This window comes from Paroedura picta, chromosome 5, assembly GCF_049243985.1.
Source record: "Paroedura picta isolate Pp20150507F chromosome 5, Ppicta_v3.0, whole genome shotgun sequence".
NCBI classification, from domain to species: Eukaryota; Metazoa; Chordata; class Lepidosauria; order Squamata; family Gekkonidae; genus Paroedura; species Paroedura picta.
This window is the reverse complement of record NC_135373.1, coordinates 127,922,230-127,940,196: the sequence shown is the minus strand read 5'-3', so window position 1 is coordinate 127,940,196 and position 17,967 is coordinate 127,922,230. Positions and strand designations below refer to the sequence as shown.

The following is a 17,967-nucleotide window of genomic DNA, read 5'->3' as shown; positions in this document are numbered from 1 at the left end:
AGCTCCCCTCCCATTTCGGGAGAATTGGAAGTTACAGGCGGCACTCAGGAATCAGGGTAACCAAGAAAGCAGGGCTTAGCAACCCATGCATTTGAAGATATTTATTCTTTCCCTGCTTTTCTCCCCACAGTTGGGACTCCCAAGTGAACAAAATGCCATTCTGCCCTTTCCCATTCTCTCATAACAACCCTGCGAGGTAGGCTGGACTGAGAGTTTGGCTCAGGCCCAAGGTCCCCCTCTGCAGAAGTGGGGATCCAAACCCGTTTTCCCCCAGAGGTCTCATCTGCTGCTCTTATCCACGGCACCCCAAAGACAGGCGGCAGGATGGCTGTTTACAACCCAGCCTTCTGGAACACTTGCGGGTTCCGTGCTTCGCCCTGCCCCTGTCCCCCTGGTTGCTGTGCAGAGGCCAGCCGCGGGTGAGGAAGGGCCCTGGCGACAGGGTTCTCCACGTGACCCACAGCCCCCCTCAGCTGAAGAGGCTCTTGAAGGTCTCCATGTGGCCCTTGATGCTCTGTGCCATCTGGGCATCGGAATTCCTGCGGTTGTAGAAATCCAGGAAGAGCCCATCGGGGCCCAGCAGGTAGACGATCACCGTGTGGTCCACTATATAGTCGCCGTCTTGGTCTTTGGGTCCGGTGCTGCAGTAGACCCGGTAGGCCTTCCCGGCTTCGCGCACTTGCTCGGGGGTGCCGGTCAGCCCCAGGAAGCGCGGGTGGAACTCCCGCACGTACTTGCCCACGGCCTCCGCGTCGTCCCGCTCGGGGTCCACCGTGACAAAGACGGGCTGGAGGCGGGGGAGGTGCGCCTCTCGGTCCAGCAGCTCCACCACGTGGCTCATCTTCTCCAGCTCCTCCGGGCAGATGTCGGGGCAGTGGGTGAAGCCGAAGTAGAGCAGGACCCAGCTGCCCCGGAAGTCGGCCTTGGAGCGGGGCTGCCCCGTGTGGTCCACCAGGTGGAAATCCCCCTGCCCCACAGCCACCTTCTTCAGGTCCTCCACGCGCCTCCGCTTCTCATTCAGCGTCTTCTCCCTCCGCACGTACAGCCAGGCCGCCAAGGCCCCGCCCCCTATGAGGAACGTGGTCAGCAGCCGAGTCCGCAGCGAGAAGCGTGGGCCAGGGCCAGGCGGGGCCCCTTGGGAGGAGGGCCTGGTGCTCACTCTGCCCCACCCGGGGATCGTGCGGCCCCAGGACCCTCCTCCTCCTCCTCTGGGAAGGGCCTCCGGGGCTCTTTGGCGTGCCCGACCAGCAGCGCTGGCATTGTGGCCTTCCACGGCTGCCTGGCACCCTGGGCCGGAGGAAAGGTGGCTCTGGCGGGAGGGGGGAGCCAGGCCGGGCCGGGCTCGTTCACAGACCGACTGGGGTCTCCCCCAGAAGCAGCCGCGGCAGCTCCGGCTGGCAAAGGATCGGAGCATCCCTGCAAGAGGAAAGCAGAGACAGTCATGCGTGTGCAGGGGGGCTGCGGCCGAGCAAAATTCACAGGGGCAATTAAAGGAGGGCCATGAGGATACTGGCTCCTGCCTTAGACTCAATCCACCGCATTCTCTGGCGGGGGCTCTCAGCCCTTTCCCGTCCCCTTTGGGGATCGAACAGGGGCCCTTCTCCGTGCCAAGCGGAGGCCCTCCCACTGAGCCACGGCTCCTCTGCACGGGGCAAGGGCTGCTGCGAAATGCCCAGTGGTCCGGCAAGGGGGGCTGCCCAAATGCATAGGGAGGGCCTGCCTGGGCAGAGCTCAGGGGAGGCAGGGTGCTATTGGCGCCTTTTCACGGGCACCCTTAGGGCCAGGGGTGGTCAAACTGCGGCCCTCCAGAGGCCCATGGACTACAATTCCCATGAGCCCCTGCCAGCTGGAATTGTGGTTCCTTCTGCCTGCGTTCCTTCTGCCATCCCGGACTCCCGCAATCCTAATGCATCTGCTGGCTGCGCGGCCCCCCACCCACCCCACCCCCTGCGCAGGATCTGGCCTGCAGACACCCCCGCGTCCTGGCCCCGCCCCCATGGGGTTCCTCCGCCCGCCCCATGGGCTGCCCCCAACCCCGCCCCCGGCTCCCCTCCCCGCCCCCCCGGGGTCCCCCCGCAGCCTCACCCACGTGCGCCACTTCCGCGTTCCCTTCGCCCGGCGGTTCGGCGCATGCGAGATGGGCATCCCCTTCCCGTGGCCTCTGCGCTTGCGCGAGGCCGAGGGCGTGTCGTGCCCGGGAGTGACCGGCAGGGGGAGCGCGGCGTCCGCCCAGAGCCGCTTCCGCGCACGAGGGAGGCTTCAGTCAGTCCGCTCCCACCAGGTATCCCCTGCAATGAAGAAGGAGAGGAGGGGCAGAGATGAGGATGAAGCCCCCCCCTCCTAGCTTAGTCCTGGGCTGACCTCAGGTGCTCCCAACAGGTCCTTTGACATCAGGTGACGCATTTGGCAACAGCTTTCCTGATTAACTGAATCTCTTCACACACCATGATTTGTCAGTCCCCCCTATCCTCACATCTTCTGAAGCCCTAGAAGGATAGGAACTTCAGTTAAACAAACAAATATCTCAGGTTTCATCTTGTGGGGATCTTCAGTTCTAAACAAGACACTAAATACTCTGCTGCTGTATGACAGGTGGAGCCGGCAACACACACCCTGCCTTGGGCAGAGGTCCACTTGTAAAACACCTCCTTCTAGCTGCATTGATTCCCCCCCACACACCTGCCAAAAGCTTTCCTATATACCTGATGGGGAGAAGGAAATGCAATCCGAAGAGTCAAAGACCATGTATATGTGCTTGTTCACTTTCTCAAAGAACTCCAAAAGGTTGGTGAGGCAGGACTTCCCTTTGCAGAAGCCAGGCTGATGAGGAGATGGTGTTGGCCGAACAGATCAAGGCTGATCAGAAGACGTGCAGAAGACAGGGGCATCACATCAAAATCACAAGATGTCATAGTCCCATTGTATACGGCACTGGTCAGACCACACCTGGAGTACTGTGTGCAGTTCTGGAGGCCTCACTTCAAGAAGGACGTAGATAAAATTGAAAGGGTACAGAGGAGAGCGACGAAGAGGATTTGGGGCCAAGGGACCAAGCCTTATGAAGATAGGTTGAGGGACTTGGGAATGTTCAGGCTGGAGAAAAGGAGGTTGAGAGGGGACATGATAGCCCTCTTTAAGTATTTGAAAGGTTGTCACTTGGAGGAGGGCAGGATGCTGTTTCCATTGGCTGCAGAGGGGGGACACGCAGTAATTGGTTTAAACTTCAAGTACAACGATACAGGCTAGATATCAGGAAAAAGTTTTTCACAGTCAGAGTAGTTCAGCAGTGGAATAGGCTGCCTAAGGAGGTGGTGAGCTCCCCCTCACTGGCAGTCTTCAAGCAAAGGTTGGATACACACTTTTCTTGGATGCTTTAGGATGCTTAGGGCTGATCCTGCGTTGAGCAGGGGGTTGGACTAGATGGCCTGTATGGCCCCTTTCAACTCTATGATTCTATGATTCTGTGAACAAAGATGATGAGGGGTTTGGAGACCAAGTCGTATGAGGAAAGGTTGAGGGAGTTTGGTCTGTTTAGCCTGGAGAGAAGACAACTAAGAGGTGACATGATAGCCATCTTCAACGACTTGAGGGGCTGACATATAGAAGATGGAGCAGAGTTGTTTTTGTTGCCCCAGAGGGTCAGACCAGAACGAATGGGATGAAATGAATTCAAAAGAAATTCCATCTAAACACCCGGAAGAAGTTCCTGACAGTTAGAGCGGTTCCTCGGGGGAACAGGCTTCCTTGGGAGGTGGAGGGTTCTCCTCCTTTGGAAGTTTTTAAGCAGAGGTTAGAGAGCTATTGGACAGAGATGCTGATTTTATGAACTGAGGCAGACGGTGAGTGGGTGGGCAGGAGGGGATGTGCCAGGGCTTGTCTCTTGTGGCCCTTCCTTGCACATCCAGGGAATTGCTGATTGCCACTGTGGGATGGGAGGTGAATTCCCTCCAGGCCAGACTGAATTCTGGAGAGTTTTGGTGGAGGGATCATCTGGGCATGCAATTGGGGTCATTGTGGGTGGGCAAGTAGTTGTGAGTGTCCTGCATTGTGCAGGGGGTTGGACTAGATGACTCTGGAGGTCCCTTCTAACTCTACGACTGTTTCTATTATTCCAGGCAGGGCGCTCGTAACCTTGCCTGGCTCAGATTATCAAATGCTGTACGAACCACCCCTGTGACCTGGCCCTCCATAGATAATGAGGCTTCCAGAATCACACCCAAATTCCTCACTGAGCCAAGAGGTTAAGTTGTGCCCTCGCAAAGGTGGGGGAGATGTGCTTCCTGCCCTGCCCACTTCTTGTCCAGTGACAGGACCTCCGTCTTGGCAGGGTTGAGTTTCAGGCGACTCTGCTCTAACCATCCAGCCACAGCTTCCAAACCTCTGGCAAATGGATCCGAGGGGGAGTCCGAATGGCCGTCCATTAGGAGATAGACCTGGGTATCATCCGCACACTGGTGACAACCCAGCCCATAGCTCCAGACCAGCTATGCCAGAGGGCGCATAAAGATGTTAAACAGAGTGGGGGAGAGGTCTGCCTCCTGTGCGACTCCGCAAGAGAGCTGATAGGCATGCAACTATTGCTCCCCCACCGCTAGCCTCTGTGTCCAGTCCCAGCCCTGTCTTGCAGAGCAATTCAAAAATGTCCGGTTAAAGTCCACACTCAGTTACAGTACATTACAGATTGCAAATTCCCAATGTATTCAAAATGTATGTTATTATGGTTTATACCATCCAATTTGCCAAAATGATTAAGGGAATTTTTCTTTTATGTGACAGCAGTGGCCAGGCTGGCAGTAGCTCAGAGATGGAAAGAACCACAGTTGGATAAATCAATTGAGTGAATTCATAGCGTTAGCAAAACTGACAAGTCTTTTGAGGAGGCAGATGCCGTGGAAATTCCAAGAACGATGGACTACAAGGGGAAATGCACTCTGCTTGGGTCTCCATGGATAGTTTGGGATTTTAAAAAACAGGGTGCACTGTGGGGCAGAGAGCAAAGACGTGATAGATTGTTTAATTGTATCCCCTACTTTCGCCCCCCTTTTTTCTATATCCTAAACTGTAAAATAAAATACTATATTTAAAAAAAGATAAAGTTTCCATCATGTCAGACTCAGTGGCAAAGTTTTCTTATATTGCTAGCAGAATATGGAGTTCTCCAGAGCTTGGTGGCATCTTATGCCTTTTTTCTTATTTTTGGTTTTTGTTTTATCTATTTTTTTGCTGGTCAGTTGACTGAATAAAGCAGGGGTAGTCAAACTGCGGCCCTCCAGATGTCCATGGACTACAATTCCCAGGAGGCCCCTGCCAGCGAACGCTGGCAGGGGGCTCCTGGGAATTGTAGTCCATGGACATCTGGAGGTCCGCAGTTTGACTACCCCTGGAATAAAGTATGAGGATGATGATCATGAAATTCAGTTTTGAAAATATTGAGGGCATTTCCGCACACTAGCCAAAACAGCGTCATGGTTGCTGGATTGCAAAGCGCAATTATTGATCACACCTCACCGGCCCTCCACACTTGGAAGCCTTTGCGCCTTTTTCAGGCGCCTTTTAGTGCTATTTGCCCTCCATCTTTCCGGGCCGATAAGGCATAACAGAGAGCAATGTGCTTTAAAATTGTCTCACTTCGGCCTGTCAATCAGTTAGGCTACCAATTTTTAAATCATTTTTTGATTGTACTAACTCACTCTGTGTGTCCCACTTTGAGTTCCTTGTGTGAAAAGCACACTATAAATACTGCAGATAAATACATAATAAATGGATAACAAGAGACAAATCTACATGCTCAGCAGAGAATTTAATATAATTTTGTAAGCCAAGAGCATCAAAGAAAGCAGAGGATGGTCATGGAACAGCAGGGAACTTGAGGGGACGGGTTTCCAGGCTTTTTGTACTGACTTCAAGATGGGAGACTGGATGGCCTGCTGGTACCTTTCTACTTCCTTTCCAGAGCGAAACCAACTTCTAGCCACGCGTCTGGGAACACTTTTTCAGCGTAGTCAGGAGCCAAAGGCTTTGTGGAAGATCGGGTGTTCTGATGGCAGAAACCCGGCATGGATTTTGAAAACTGTCCCCCCAAATTCCCTCTTGAAACGTTAAAATATGAGCCACTGTTGGAAGCGTTCAAGGCCCACATTGGATCGATCCTGGAAGAGCTCTCTTGCTTTCCGGGCTAGGCAAGGAGGCAGATTTTATACAGATTAACTAAGCAGCTGTTTAGAAAAGACTTTGGGAGCGACTCATGGCCAGGAGCAGATGGTTGGTCCCCCAGCACTGCAGCATCCTAGAATTGGGGCCATGTTTGACACGGATGTAGCCACCAGGCATTTTCACCCCGGACCTCCCCTGCCCGTCTAGTAGAAGAAAGAGCTGTATTTGCACACGTATGGCAATTTATCAGAACATTCCGTTATCTTCTGCTGGGGATAACCTGTGAGGCAGAAGAAGAGGAGGGAGGCATTCGGTAGAGAGAAGCATGAAGCCCCCCCCCCAGTCCTAAACTTGACCTCAGACAGGTCCTTTGACACCAGGTGGCCAATTCGGCAACAACCTTCCCGATCACCTGATCTCTTCACACACCTTGAATTCTCAGCCCCCGCCCCCTTCTGAAGCCCTAAGGATAGGAACTTCAATTAAGCAAACAACTCAGCTTTCCTTTTGGGGATGTTCAATTCTGAACAATACTTGATGGGTATGCACCTCCAAGGCTTCCCTACGTACCTGACATGGAGAGTGACATGCACTTTGTAGGGTCGTCGTCCTGGGACAGGTTATCTGGGTTGTATGAGACCCCATTGCTCCACTTCCATTTAAGACCCTGTTGGGAGAGAAAGCGAAACTTCCTCTGAAGGAAGAGGGCCGCCAAAGCATCCCTGGCAGGGCAGGGCAGGGCAGGGCAGGGCAGGGCCAGTTTGTGGCTGCAGGAGGAAGCCAACCCCAAGAGCAGCAGGAGTTGAGAAGTGCTGGACAGAAGCCCCGGCAGAGGCCAGACGGAGGAGCTTGGGGCTGAAGCTCCTTTGCAGATCCAGGAAGCCACACTGAACAGAGCAAAGTCTGAAAGGTTCGATTCATCCTGCTCTCTTTGCTCCGGGGGAAATTATCTTGCTTGTCTAGAGAACATTGAAATTCCAGGAGTTCTCCTGGCCTTACCTGGAGGTTGGGAACCCTACTGCATTGCAGTATCTCTGGATTTCACTAGCTGTCACCTGCAGCTTCACCCAAGGGAGGGATCCAGAGGCTGTCCACAATGCCCTTGGCAAAGGGTCGCTTGGAACACTCCCCAGCGGGGCCCATCAACTGCCCGAGCCACAATATACCGCTGGGGCAGGGGTATATAAATAAAATATATAAACATAAAAATTCACCTCCAAGATTTTTAAGCTATGATCAAGGACATATAACTCCCTCACCCATTGATAAGGAGAGAGCCAGTGGGGGGTTCTGTTTGAGAGGGTGGGACTGATGGGGGGCCCCAGTTTGCGGCTCTCAGCCTCGCTTCCCTCACAGGGCAAAAGGGCAGAGAGGAGAATGTCGGAAGCTGCCTTTGGTTGCCTTTGGGGAGAACAGCCGGGTAGAAATGAAGCCAATTTAATTGGAAAAGCCATTTTAATCTAACAGATTATAAGCGACATTTCAACAAGTAGTGCAAAAGCGATCACCCACCTGACCAGTGGGAGCAGCAGGAGGAGCACTCAGACCAATCCAGATCCTCTGGAGATTTCTTTTACGCTTGAGATGAGCCAAAAGTGCCTTTTGTTCTTTTGGGTTGGAAAGGAAGACCAGGAGAGCATCTGACCTCAAAGTCGTGCATTCCTCCTGCAAAGCAGGCAACATTATGAGAAGAGAGCCAGCGTGGGCTTCCTCCAGCAGTACAGGAAGGCCCAGAAACATTTTCAGACTCGCTGCTGGCTGGGAGGGGCTGAATCCCAGGGCTGAGCAGGGTTGCCAGCTCTGGGCTGGAATATTTCTGGAGATCTGGCGGGGGGAGCCTGGGGAGGGCAGCAGGGCTTGGGAAGGACCTTAGCCAGCATGTGATGCCAGAGGAACCCCCCCCCAAAAAAAAAGAAGAAGAAAAAGAAGAAAAAAGGCAAAGAAGGAGAAGGAGAAGAAGAAAAAGAAAAAGAAGAAGAAGAAGAAAAAGAAGAAGAAGAAGAAGAAGAAGAAGAAAAAAGAAAAAGAAGGAGAAGGAGAAGAAGAAGAAGAAAAAGAAGAAGAAAAAGAAAAAGAAGAAGAAGAAGAAAAAGAAGAAAAAAGAAAAAGAAGAAGAAGAAAAAGAAGAAAAAGAAGAAAAAAAGAAAAAGAAGAAGGAGAAGGAGAAGGAGCCATTTTTCCATGGTATGTAGGGATAGTCACAGGGATAAACAGCTTTACAGGGGATTTGATAGATTCATAGAGGACAAGGCCATTGATTTCTTCCACCCTCAACGTTTCCAGGAGTTCCACAACCTATAACTGGAAATTCTACACAAAAGGAACTAAAAGAAAACGTGGGACTAACGGCCAGAGGGTATAGTGATGGCCATAGGAATGGACTCCTGGCAAATAGATGGGGAAGAAATGGAGACAGTGAGAGATTTTATTTTCCTGGGCTCCAAGATCACTGCAGATGGGGAGTGCAGCAAAGAAATTAAAAGACGCTTGCTCCTGGGGAGGAAAGCTATGGCAAATCTAGACAGCATCCTAAAAAGCAGAGACATCACCCTGCCAACCAAAGTGCGTTCAGTCAAGCCTATGGTATTCCCAGTTTCAATGTATGGCTGTGAAAGTTGGACCATAAGGAAGGCCGAGCGTCAAAGAATTGAGGCTTTTGAACTCTGGTGCTGGAGAAGACTCTTGCGAGTCTCTTGGACTGCAAGGCGAACAAACCGGTCAGTCCTAGAGGAGATCAACCCTGACTGCTCCTTAGAAGGCCAGATCCTGAAGATGAAACTCAAATACTTTGGCCACCTCATGAGAAGGAAGGACTCCCTGGAGAAGAGCCTAATGCTGGGAGCGATCGAGGGCAAAAGAAGAAGGGGACGACAGAGAATGAGGTGGCTGGATGGAGTCACTGAAGCAGTCGGTGCAAACTTAAATGGACTCCGGGGAATGGTAGAGGACAGGAAGGCCTGGAGGATCATTGTCCATGGGGTCGCCATGGGTCGGACACACATAACAACATAGGAATGTTCAAGAAGGACGTAACTAAAATTGAAAGGGTAAGAGGAGAGCGACGAAGATGATCTGGGGCCAAGGGACCAAGCCCTATGAAGATAGGTTGAGGGACTTGGGAATGTTCAGCCTGGAGAAAAGGAGGTTGAGAGGGGACATGGTAGCCCTCTTTAAGTATTTGAAAGGTTGTCACTTGGAGGAGGGCTGGATGCTGTTTCCGTTGGCTGCAGAGGAGAGGACACTCAGTAATGGGTTTAAACTTCAAGTACAACGATATAGGCTAGATATCAGGAAAAAGTTTTTCACAGTCAGAATAGTTCAGCAGTGGAATAGGCTGCCTAAGGAGGTGGTGAGCTCCCCCTCACTGGCAGTCTTCAAGCAAAGGTTGGATACACACTTTTCTTGGATGTTTTCTTGGATGACCCAGCAGGGCTCTTCTGAGGGTCTTCTCAGGGGAAGGCCTCAGCCTCTCTGCCCTGTGGCTGGCCCTGCAGAGGAACTGGCTGGCCCCTGGGTGAGACGGGAGGCTGGACTGGAGGGACCCTCCCTGGCCTGACCCAGCAGGGCTCTTCTGAGGGTCTTCTCAGGGGAAGGCCTTGGCCTCTCTGCCCTGTGGCTGGCCCTGCAGAGGAACTGGCTGGCCCCTGGGTGAGACGGGAGGCTGGACTGGAGGGACCCTCCCTGGCCTGACCCAGCAGGGCTCTTCTGAGGGTCTTCTCAGGGGAAGGCCTCGGCCTCTCTGCCCTGTGGCTGGCCCTGCAGAGGAACTGGCTGGCCCCTGGGTGAGACGGGAGGCTGGACTGGAGGGACCCTCCCTGGCCTGACCCAGCAGGGCTCTTCTGAGGGTCTTCTCAGGGGAAGGCCTCGGCCTCTCTGCCCTGTGGCTGGCCCTGCAGAGGAACTGGCTGGCCCCTGGGTGAGACGGGAGGCTGGACTGGAGGGACCCTCCCTGGCCTGACCCAGCAGGGCTCTTCTGAGGGTCTTCTCAGGGGAAGGCCTCGGCCTCTCTGCCCTGTGGCTGGCCCTGCAGAGGAACTGGCTGGCCCCTGGGTGAGACGGGAGGCTGGACTGGAGGGACCCTCCCTGGCCTGACCCAGCAGGGCTCTTCTGAGGGTCTTCTCAGGGGAAGGCCGAGGCCTCTCTGCCCTGTGGCTGGCCCTGCAGAGGAACTGGCTGGCCCCTGGGTGAGACGGGAGGCTGGACTGGAGGGACCCTCCCTGGCCTGACCCAGCAGGGCTCTTCTGAGGGTCTTCTCAGGGAAAGGCCTCGGCCTCTCTGCCCTGTGGCTGGCCCTGCAGAGGAACTGGCTGGCCCCTGGGTGAGACGGGAGGCTGGACTGGAGGGACCCTCCCTGGCCTGACCCAGCAGGGCTCTTCTGAGGGTCTTCTCAGGGGAAGGCCTCGGCCTCTCTGCCCTGTGGCTGGCCCTGCAGAGGGACTGGCTGGCCCCTGGGTGAGACGGGAGGCTGGACTGGAGGGACCCTCCCTGGCCTGACCCAGCAGGGCTCTTCTGAGGGTCTTCTCAGGGGAAGGCCTCGGCCTCTCTGCCCTGTGGCTGGCCCTGCAGAGGAACTGGCTGGCCCCTGGGTGAGACGGGAGGCTGGACTGGAGGGACCCTCCCTGGCCTGACCCAGCAGGGCTCTTCTGAGGGTCTTCTCAGGGGAAGGCCTCGGCCTCTCTGCCCTGTGGCTGGCCCTGCAGAGGAACTGGCTGGCCCCTGGGTGAGACGGGAGGCTGGACTGGAGGGACCCTCCCTGGCCTGACCCAGCAGGGCTCTTCTGAGGGTCTTCTCAGGGAAAGGCCTCGGCCTCTCTGCCCTGTGGCTGGCCCTGCAGAGGAACTGGCTGGCCCCTGGGTGAGACGGGAGGCTGGACTGGAGGGACCCTCCCTGGCCTGACCCAGCAGGGCTCTTCTGAGGGTCTTCTCAGGGGAAGGCCTCGGCCTCTCTGCCCTGTGGCTGGCCCTGCAGAGGGACTGGCTGGCCCCTGGGTGAGACAGGAGGCTGGACTGGAGGGACCCTCCCTGGCCTGACCCAGCAGGGCTCTTCTGAGGGTCTTCTCAGGGGAAGGCCTTGGCCTCTCTGCCCTGTGGCTGGCCCTGCAGAGGAACTGGCTGGCCCCTGGGTGAGACGGGAGGCTGGACTGGAGGGACCCTCCCTGGTCTGATCCGGCAGGGCTCTTCTGATGTTCTTCAATGGAATACAATTTCCACAAGGGAAATGCCCCAGTCAGTGTGTCTTGGATCAATGCTAGAGTACCATGGCAGCTCGCGGTTCTTCCTCCTTGGGGTGGCATGAAAGGTGGCAGCTGGACAGGTCCTGCTTTTGAGAAGCCAAAAAGAACCCAACACAGAAGTCTGACAGTGACTCAGTTTCATCTCAGACATGTTTCAGTTCAGTGTTCTGGATATCTCACTGGTTGAAGGGAGCTGAGTTGTAGAGGAGCCTGCCCAGCCTTGGGTCTTTGGCTGCAGATTTCCACCCCACCCACTCCAATTATCACCCACCTTCTTACCTCTGCTTCTTTCCAGGAAAGACCTTCTGGGAAATATTCATAGCAGTTCTTATTATAGTAAAAAATGCCATGTGGGCATGAAGACCTTGCAGCCACTGTGTCATTTCCAGCCCCTGCAAGAGAGAGGGAAGGGAGCCTAATGTGTGGGGGTGGAGATGTCCCCAAATATCCATGCCCAGAACATGATGCAGACAAACAGAGCCTCGCTCAATGGGGATGTTGTGGTTGCATTATGAGAACCACCGTTCTAAAAGAGAATGCTTCAACAGGAAGTCTTTTGTTATAAACCTGGTTGTACAATTCAGTGGGGGAAAATAACACACTTATTTCCAGTGTAAGCCAATGCAGAGTCAAAGGCCAAGGGTTGGCCCTGTCGTGTCCTTGCATGGGAGACCACTGAGGAGGTCCAGGGTGTATGGGAAAATAATGCGGAAGATATTGTCACGAGGAGTTAGGGACAGGCTTTTGGCCTTTCTCCCATCACATAGATCTGTTCCCTCCATTTTGTATGGGTCTAGAGACAGGCCTTGTTTTTCAGCTGTCTTGCTTTGAGTTTTCTTGATGAAACGCAGCTGTAGGCAGCAAGTATTGCTCACATGTGAACATGCTTATTAAATCTTTTGAACTTGGACACAGGAAGATGGAGGAAGATTCGTATGATCTCGGCTTGTTAAAAACAGGTGGTGTGTTATAATTGGGAGACTTTATCAGCCTCTATTTTTTATTATGAAAAAAGAGTTTTTCCATGACATGATGGGTAGTAAGAGACACCCCCCCTTTGTTTAGGTTTTTAACTTGACTTTAAAAATTAGCTGTTAGCTGGACGCAGGAAGCTCAGTACAGATCTAGCGATGGATGCTGTACACCTCAGGACAGGGGTCCATATTTCTGCTGCCGACCAGGCTTCCAGCAGCTGATTAGAAATTAGAATCTGTCTCCTTAGTATGATTGCTGTGAAATGGGAACACCTATATTGCCACTGCCTGATAATTATAAGTAATAAACCACAACCAATGGCAGACGTTTTTTTAATTGAAAACAATAGACACACCAGTAGATTGGTTGTGGTTTATTAGAATGTTTCTTGCCTTAGCCTAGATCAGGGGTAGTCAACCTGTGGTCCTCCAGATGTTCATGGACTACAATTCCCATGAGCCCCTGCCAGCAATTGCCCTGTGGCAGGGGCTCATGGGAATTGTAGTCCATGAACATCTGGAGGACCACAGGTTGACTAGCCCTGGCCTAGATGATCCAGACAGATGAGAGATGGATGATAGGGGGGAAAAAGGCCAACCACGTATGTCAGTCTCTTGCCCTGATATCCAAAAGTCAGCTGCAAGTTAATAGGACTTTCTGCCTTTAGGGATTCTGACCACATTGGCCAGGAAAGTTGCCCATGAGCACCTTGTTGGGGACCCGTGGTGTAAACCTCTATCATGTCCTTGTTAGAGATGGGATAGCCTGTCTCTTTTTGGGGGGTAACATCCCAGCACTCACCAGATGCAGGACGTTCCACCTTCTTCCTTTAGTGTCAGCAGAGTTTGCAGTTTCTTCAAAGTGGATGACGAATATACATATACTAGCTTCAAAGCCCGTTCCTAAGAATGGGGCTTGAAAGGGTCCCCTCCCCTGGCCAGGCAGCATAAGGTGGCTTTGGGCCGCAGTTCGCAGCCGGATCAAGTCAGGCAGGTGGGGGCTGGCCAGCTTGATAGCAGGCCCAGGACAGAGCTCTTTAGCAGGCAGTCATCAGGCTGGGAGGCCCTCGTAAGCAGGCCCAGCCTAGCACGGCAAAAGGCCCTTGTTAGCAGGCCCTCCACCATGACCCTTTGCCCAGGGCCCTCTCCCCTTACCTGCTGCTGGCCACTGGCACTGAGGCATGTCTGAGAACAAAGAGGCTAGAGTCCAGGGATGGAGGGCGGGAGCTGCAGAGGCAGGGTCAATCAGAGTGCAGTAAGCTTTGCTGGCTGCACCCTGATTGGCCCTATTCCAACTTGGGCAGCTGGACACGTTCCACCCCCCATGCTGTCTCACAAATATATAGAGGAACCATGGATGAAGGATATGCAGCACACGTATTTATAACAGAGAAAGCTAAAGCTGAATTTAATCATTATTTACATGTAGATGTCTTCAAGTTGACTTTACAACAATAAAAGCAGTCACCACAGGAGGGAGGCAGAGAAGAGGAAGAACAGTTCAGCTGCACACACACAGAGAGGGGAGGGCTGATTCCAGAGCAGAGCTTTCAGACCCCCTCCCTCCTGGAATCGCAGAGACTCAAATTAGGCTCCGGGGATTTCCCTACAATCCTCCCTTCATCATCTCTTTTCTAACTTGAAAAGCCCCAGACGCTTAACCCCCCCCCTTAGGGGGAGAGCTCCAACCCCTTGTGCATCTTCTTGGAACACTGAGGGATGCACTGTATTTTTGATAGTTGGGGGGCCACAGTGGGAGGGCTTCTGGAGTTCTGGCCCTGCTGGTGGACCTCCTGGTGGCCCCCTGGGTTTTGGCCACTCAGTGTTGGACTGGGGGGGACACTTGCCTGATCCAACATAGCTTCTCTCAGGTTCTTATTTTGAGATCATCCGTCTCCACCCACCGTTGAGTCTTTAATAATCAAGCAAACATATTCCTCACAGCCGTTGAATAGCTCTGTTGCAACAGGCAGCTTGCAAATTATTGCTAGAACGGATTCTTGAGGGAAGGGAAGCTGGTTTGGGCCCAGCAGTAATTTAATGGGACAAGAACAAACAAAACAGCAGTTTGACCGACAGCTCCAGAACTCACCTTCCACCAGGGTGTTCAAGAGCAGGCCGGCCAGGAGGCAGAGGCCAAGGTAGACGACCTGTCCCATCTTCTGGTTCTCCTGCAAAACAACATGCCATGTGAGCGACATCCCACAATATTCTCCTGTCCAGTAACCTGAGACCCCTTTGCACTAACCCTGTTGTTCCATAATAGCTACACAAACCTCCAGTTTACTAACACATTAGCTATAAAAGGGAGAACTCTGTTGGACATACACATGAAGCTGCCTTCTACTGGATCCCGCTCAGACTGGCAGCCACTCTCCAGGGTCTCAGGCAGAGATTGTTCAGGAATCACAACTGATCTCTTGTGTGGTCCTTCCCCTCCCACCATTCTACCTGCCTCTCCCTCCATCCCCAATGCTCTAGGAATTTTCTGAGCTGGAGTTACCAACCCTAAATGTAATTGATACAGTGCAATGCAAGGAAAAGCTTGCAGGATGCCTCATTTCCCCACCCCCACACAAGCCAAGTGGATTTTCATCCCAACGTCCATCACCCCCCCCCCCAAAGCAACCATTCTTGAGCTCTGGAAGGGGGACAGGGCCAAGGCTGACTCCTGGCTGAGAAGGCAGCTCCCAGGGGTCCACCAGAGACCACCACAAACTCTTGGCTCTCCACCTGGGTCGCTGCCCCCTTCTAGCAAGAGGGGCAAGTCCAGCAGCTGAGGTCTCTTCCATCATGGAGATGCAATGTCTGGGTAGACCGTCTGTTGGATGACCCGTGAAGTTACAAACGCCCTGAAAAACAGCCCTGAGTTTCTGAGGACAGGGAGGAATATAAATCCGCTCAAAATAGAATAGGAACTGCACTCACTGAGGGAAAAGAACAAACCTGAAGTCTGGAAGCAACCTGGTTCTTGCCAAGCAGTGGGGAGGGAAGGAGAAGATAAGGGTTGTCTTGGTTGCTCATTGTTTTGCATGAGAAGGCTGCCTTGCCTTGCCTTGCCTTGCCTTGCCTTGCCTTGCCTTGCCTTGCCTTGCCTTCCTTTCCCTTCCCTTGCCTTCTTGCCTTCACTTACCTTCATTTGCCTCTGTGGCTACCAGTGATAATACCTAAAAAGAAACCATACCTTCGGTCTGTCTGTTTGTCCGTTTGTCTGTCTGCCCGTCCCTTGTTTCCAGGAGAGTCAGCCGGGAGCGGAGGTGAAAGAGCGCCGTGCAAGAAAGTAGCGGCCCCTGCAAATTTATCGGGAAGGAGCTGAGAAGGATGGGAGTTCTGCAAACAGCCCTGCTTCTGCCAGCCTCCAATCAGCGCCAATGGAAACGCCCGAGAATGCCCCCCCCCCTGTCACTGGGTGAGCCTCCCACAAAAGGAGCAGAGCAAGCGTGACCACCCTGGCAAGGAATCCCAAACAGGAGAGGGGAAAACCCAAACTGTCCCTTGACTTCCTTAGCAACTGGAGTGATGTGGAGGTTACGGGCAGGAGCTGGTGGAGATCAGCTCATGCGGTCCCCAAGTATGTTGAGCTGAGCTCCTGGATTCCCCTTAAATTGCAGAGCATCCATATAAGGGAATAAAATGCACATGCTCTTGAACCCAAGGAGAGTAATTATTCTTTTATTTATTTAGGAAGAACATAAGAAGATCCCTGCTGAATCTGACCAACACTCCATGTAGTCATGGGAAGGCTTGGCCTCTTTGCCTTCTTGTAGATCTATCTACAACAAGGGCATCACATCAAAATCACAAGATGTCATAGTCCCATTGTATACGGCACTGGTCAGACCACACCTGGAGTACTGTGTGCAGTTCTGGAGGCCTCACTTCAAGAAGGACGTAGATAAAATTGAAAGGGTACAGAGGAGAGCGACGAAGATGATCTGGGGCCAAGGGACCAAGCCCTATGAAGATAGGTTGAGGGACTTGGGAACGTTCAGCTTGGAGAAAAGGAGGTTGAGAGGGGACATGATAGCCCTCTTTAAGTATTTGAAAGGTTGTCACTTGGAGGAGGGCAGGATGCTGTTTCCGTTGGCTGCAGAGGAAAGGACACGCAGTAATGGGTTTAAACTTCAAGTACAACGATATAGGCTTGTTGTTGTTGTTATGTGCAAAGTCGTGTCCAACCCATCGTGACCCCATGGACAATGATCCTCCAGGCCTTCCTGTCCTCTACCATTCCCCAGAGTCCATTTAAGTTTGCACCGACTGCTTCAGTGACTCCATCCAGCCACCTCATTCTCTGTCGTCCCCTTCTTCTTTTGCCCTCGATCGCTCCCAGCATTAGGCTCTCCTTCCTTCTCATGAGGTGGCCAAAGTATTTGAGTTTCATCTTCACGATATAGGCTAGATATCAGGAAAAGAATTTCACAGTCAGAGTAGTTCAGCAGTGGAATAGGCTGCCTTTGTTTTCACCATCCTGAATCATTTTGTATTGCCTACAAACTTGGCCACTGTACTATTCACCCATCATACCAGATAATGTGTTGTTGGAGCCCAGGAAAATAAAATCTGTCACTACCTCCATTTCTTCCCCATCTATTTGCCATGAATTGAGAGGGCCGGATGACATGATCTTCGTTTTCTTGATGTTGAGTTTCAAGCCAACTTTTGCACTCTCCTCCTTCACCCGCATCAACAGGCTCTTTAGTTCCTCTTCACTTTCTGACACTACGACAATGTGTGAATAAATTAAATAGAACCAGCCCCAATACCGATCCCTATGGGACCCCCCCTGCTTCCTTCCCTCAATGTTGAGAACAGTCCATTGACTCTTTGCTCCCTATTATTTAATCAGTTTTAAATCCAGGAGAGAAGCCGTCCTCTTATGCTAGGACTGCTAAGTTGACTCAAGAGGCTTCGGTGAGGTCCCAGGTCAGAAGTTTTTTGAAAGTCTATCCTACCGAATCACCCTTGTCTAAAAGATTGTTCACTTTCTCCCAAAGGTCCCAAAGGTCCCTGAGACAGGACATCCCCTTGAAAAAGCCATGCTTATTTCCCCCCCATAGACTTTGTCCCTCTATGTGACTAACAGTTCTTTCCCTGATTACAGTTTCTACCTGAGGGTCCCTCTAGTCCAGCCTCCCGTCTCACCCAGGGGCCAGCCAGTTCCTCTGCAGGGCCAGCCACAGGGCAGAGGGGCCGAGGCCTTCCCCTGAGAAGACCCTCAGAAGAGCCCTGCTGGGTCAGGCCAGGGAGGGTCCCTCCAGTCCAGCCTCCCGTCTCACCCAGGGGCCAGCCAGTTCCTCTGCAGGGCCAGCCACAGGGCAGAGAGGCCGAGGCCTTCCCCTGAGAAGACCCTCAGAAGAGCCCTGCTGGGTCAGGCCAGGGAGGGTCCCTCCAGTCCAGCCTCCCGTCTCACCCAGGGGCCAGCCAGTTCCTCTGCAGGGCCAGCCACAGGGCAGAGGGGCCGAGGCCTTCCCCTGAGAAGACCCTCAGAAGAGCCCTGCTGGGTCAGGCCAGGGAGGGTCCCTCCAGTCCAGCCTCCCGTCTCACCCAGGGGCCAGCCAGTTCCTCTGCAGGGCCAGCCACAGGGCAGAGAGGCCGAGGCCTTCC

The 17,967-nt window shown here is 53.1% G+C and overlaps 2 protein-coding genes across 2 annotated transcripts; both read right to left on the bottom strand.

Moving 5' to 3' along the window:
- Window positions 1-75: 75 nt before the first annotated feature.
- Window positions 76-2,142, bottom strand: SCO2 (synthesis of cytochrome C oxidase 2). The gene is made up of 2 exons (XM_077340532.1): window positions 2,090-2,142; window positions 76-1,416 (listed from the first exon to the last, which is right to left on the bottom strand). The coding sequence occupies exons 1-2, from the start codon at window positions 2,130-2,132 to the stop codon at window positions 470-472; spliced, it is 990 nt and encodes a 329-aa protein (XP_077196647.1). The 5' UTR covers window positions 2,133-2,142; the 3' UTR covers window positions 76-469.
- A 3,649-nt stretch (window positions 2,143-5,791) lies between these two features.
- Window positions 5,792-15,700, bottom strand: LOC143839152 (regenerating islet-derived protein 3-beta-like). The gene is made up of 6 exons (XM_077340977.1): window positions 15,545-15,700; window positions 14,453-14,531; window positions 11,666-11,778; window positions 7,666-7,818; window positions 6,724-6,820; window positions 5,792-6,433 (listed from the first exon to the last, which is right to left on the bottom strand). Exons 2-6 carry the CDS (start codon window positions 14,517-14,519, stop codon window positions 6,357-6,359), a joined length of 507 nt encoding a protein of 168 aa, XP_077197092.1. The 5' UTR covers window positions 14,520-14,531; window positions 15,545-15,700; the 3' UTR covers window positions 5,792-6,356.
- Between the last annotated feature and the right edge of the window lie 2,267 nt (window positions 15,701-17,967).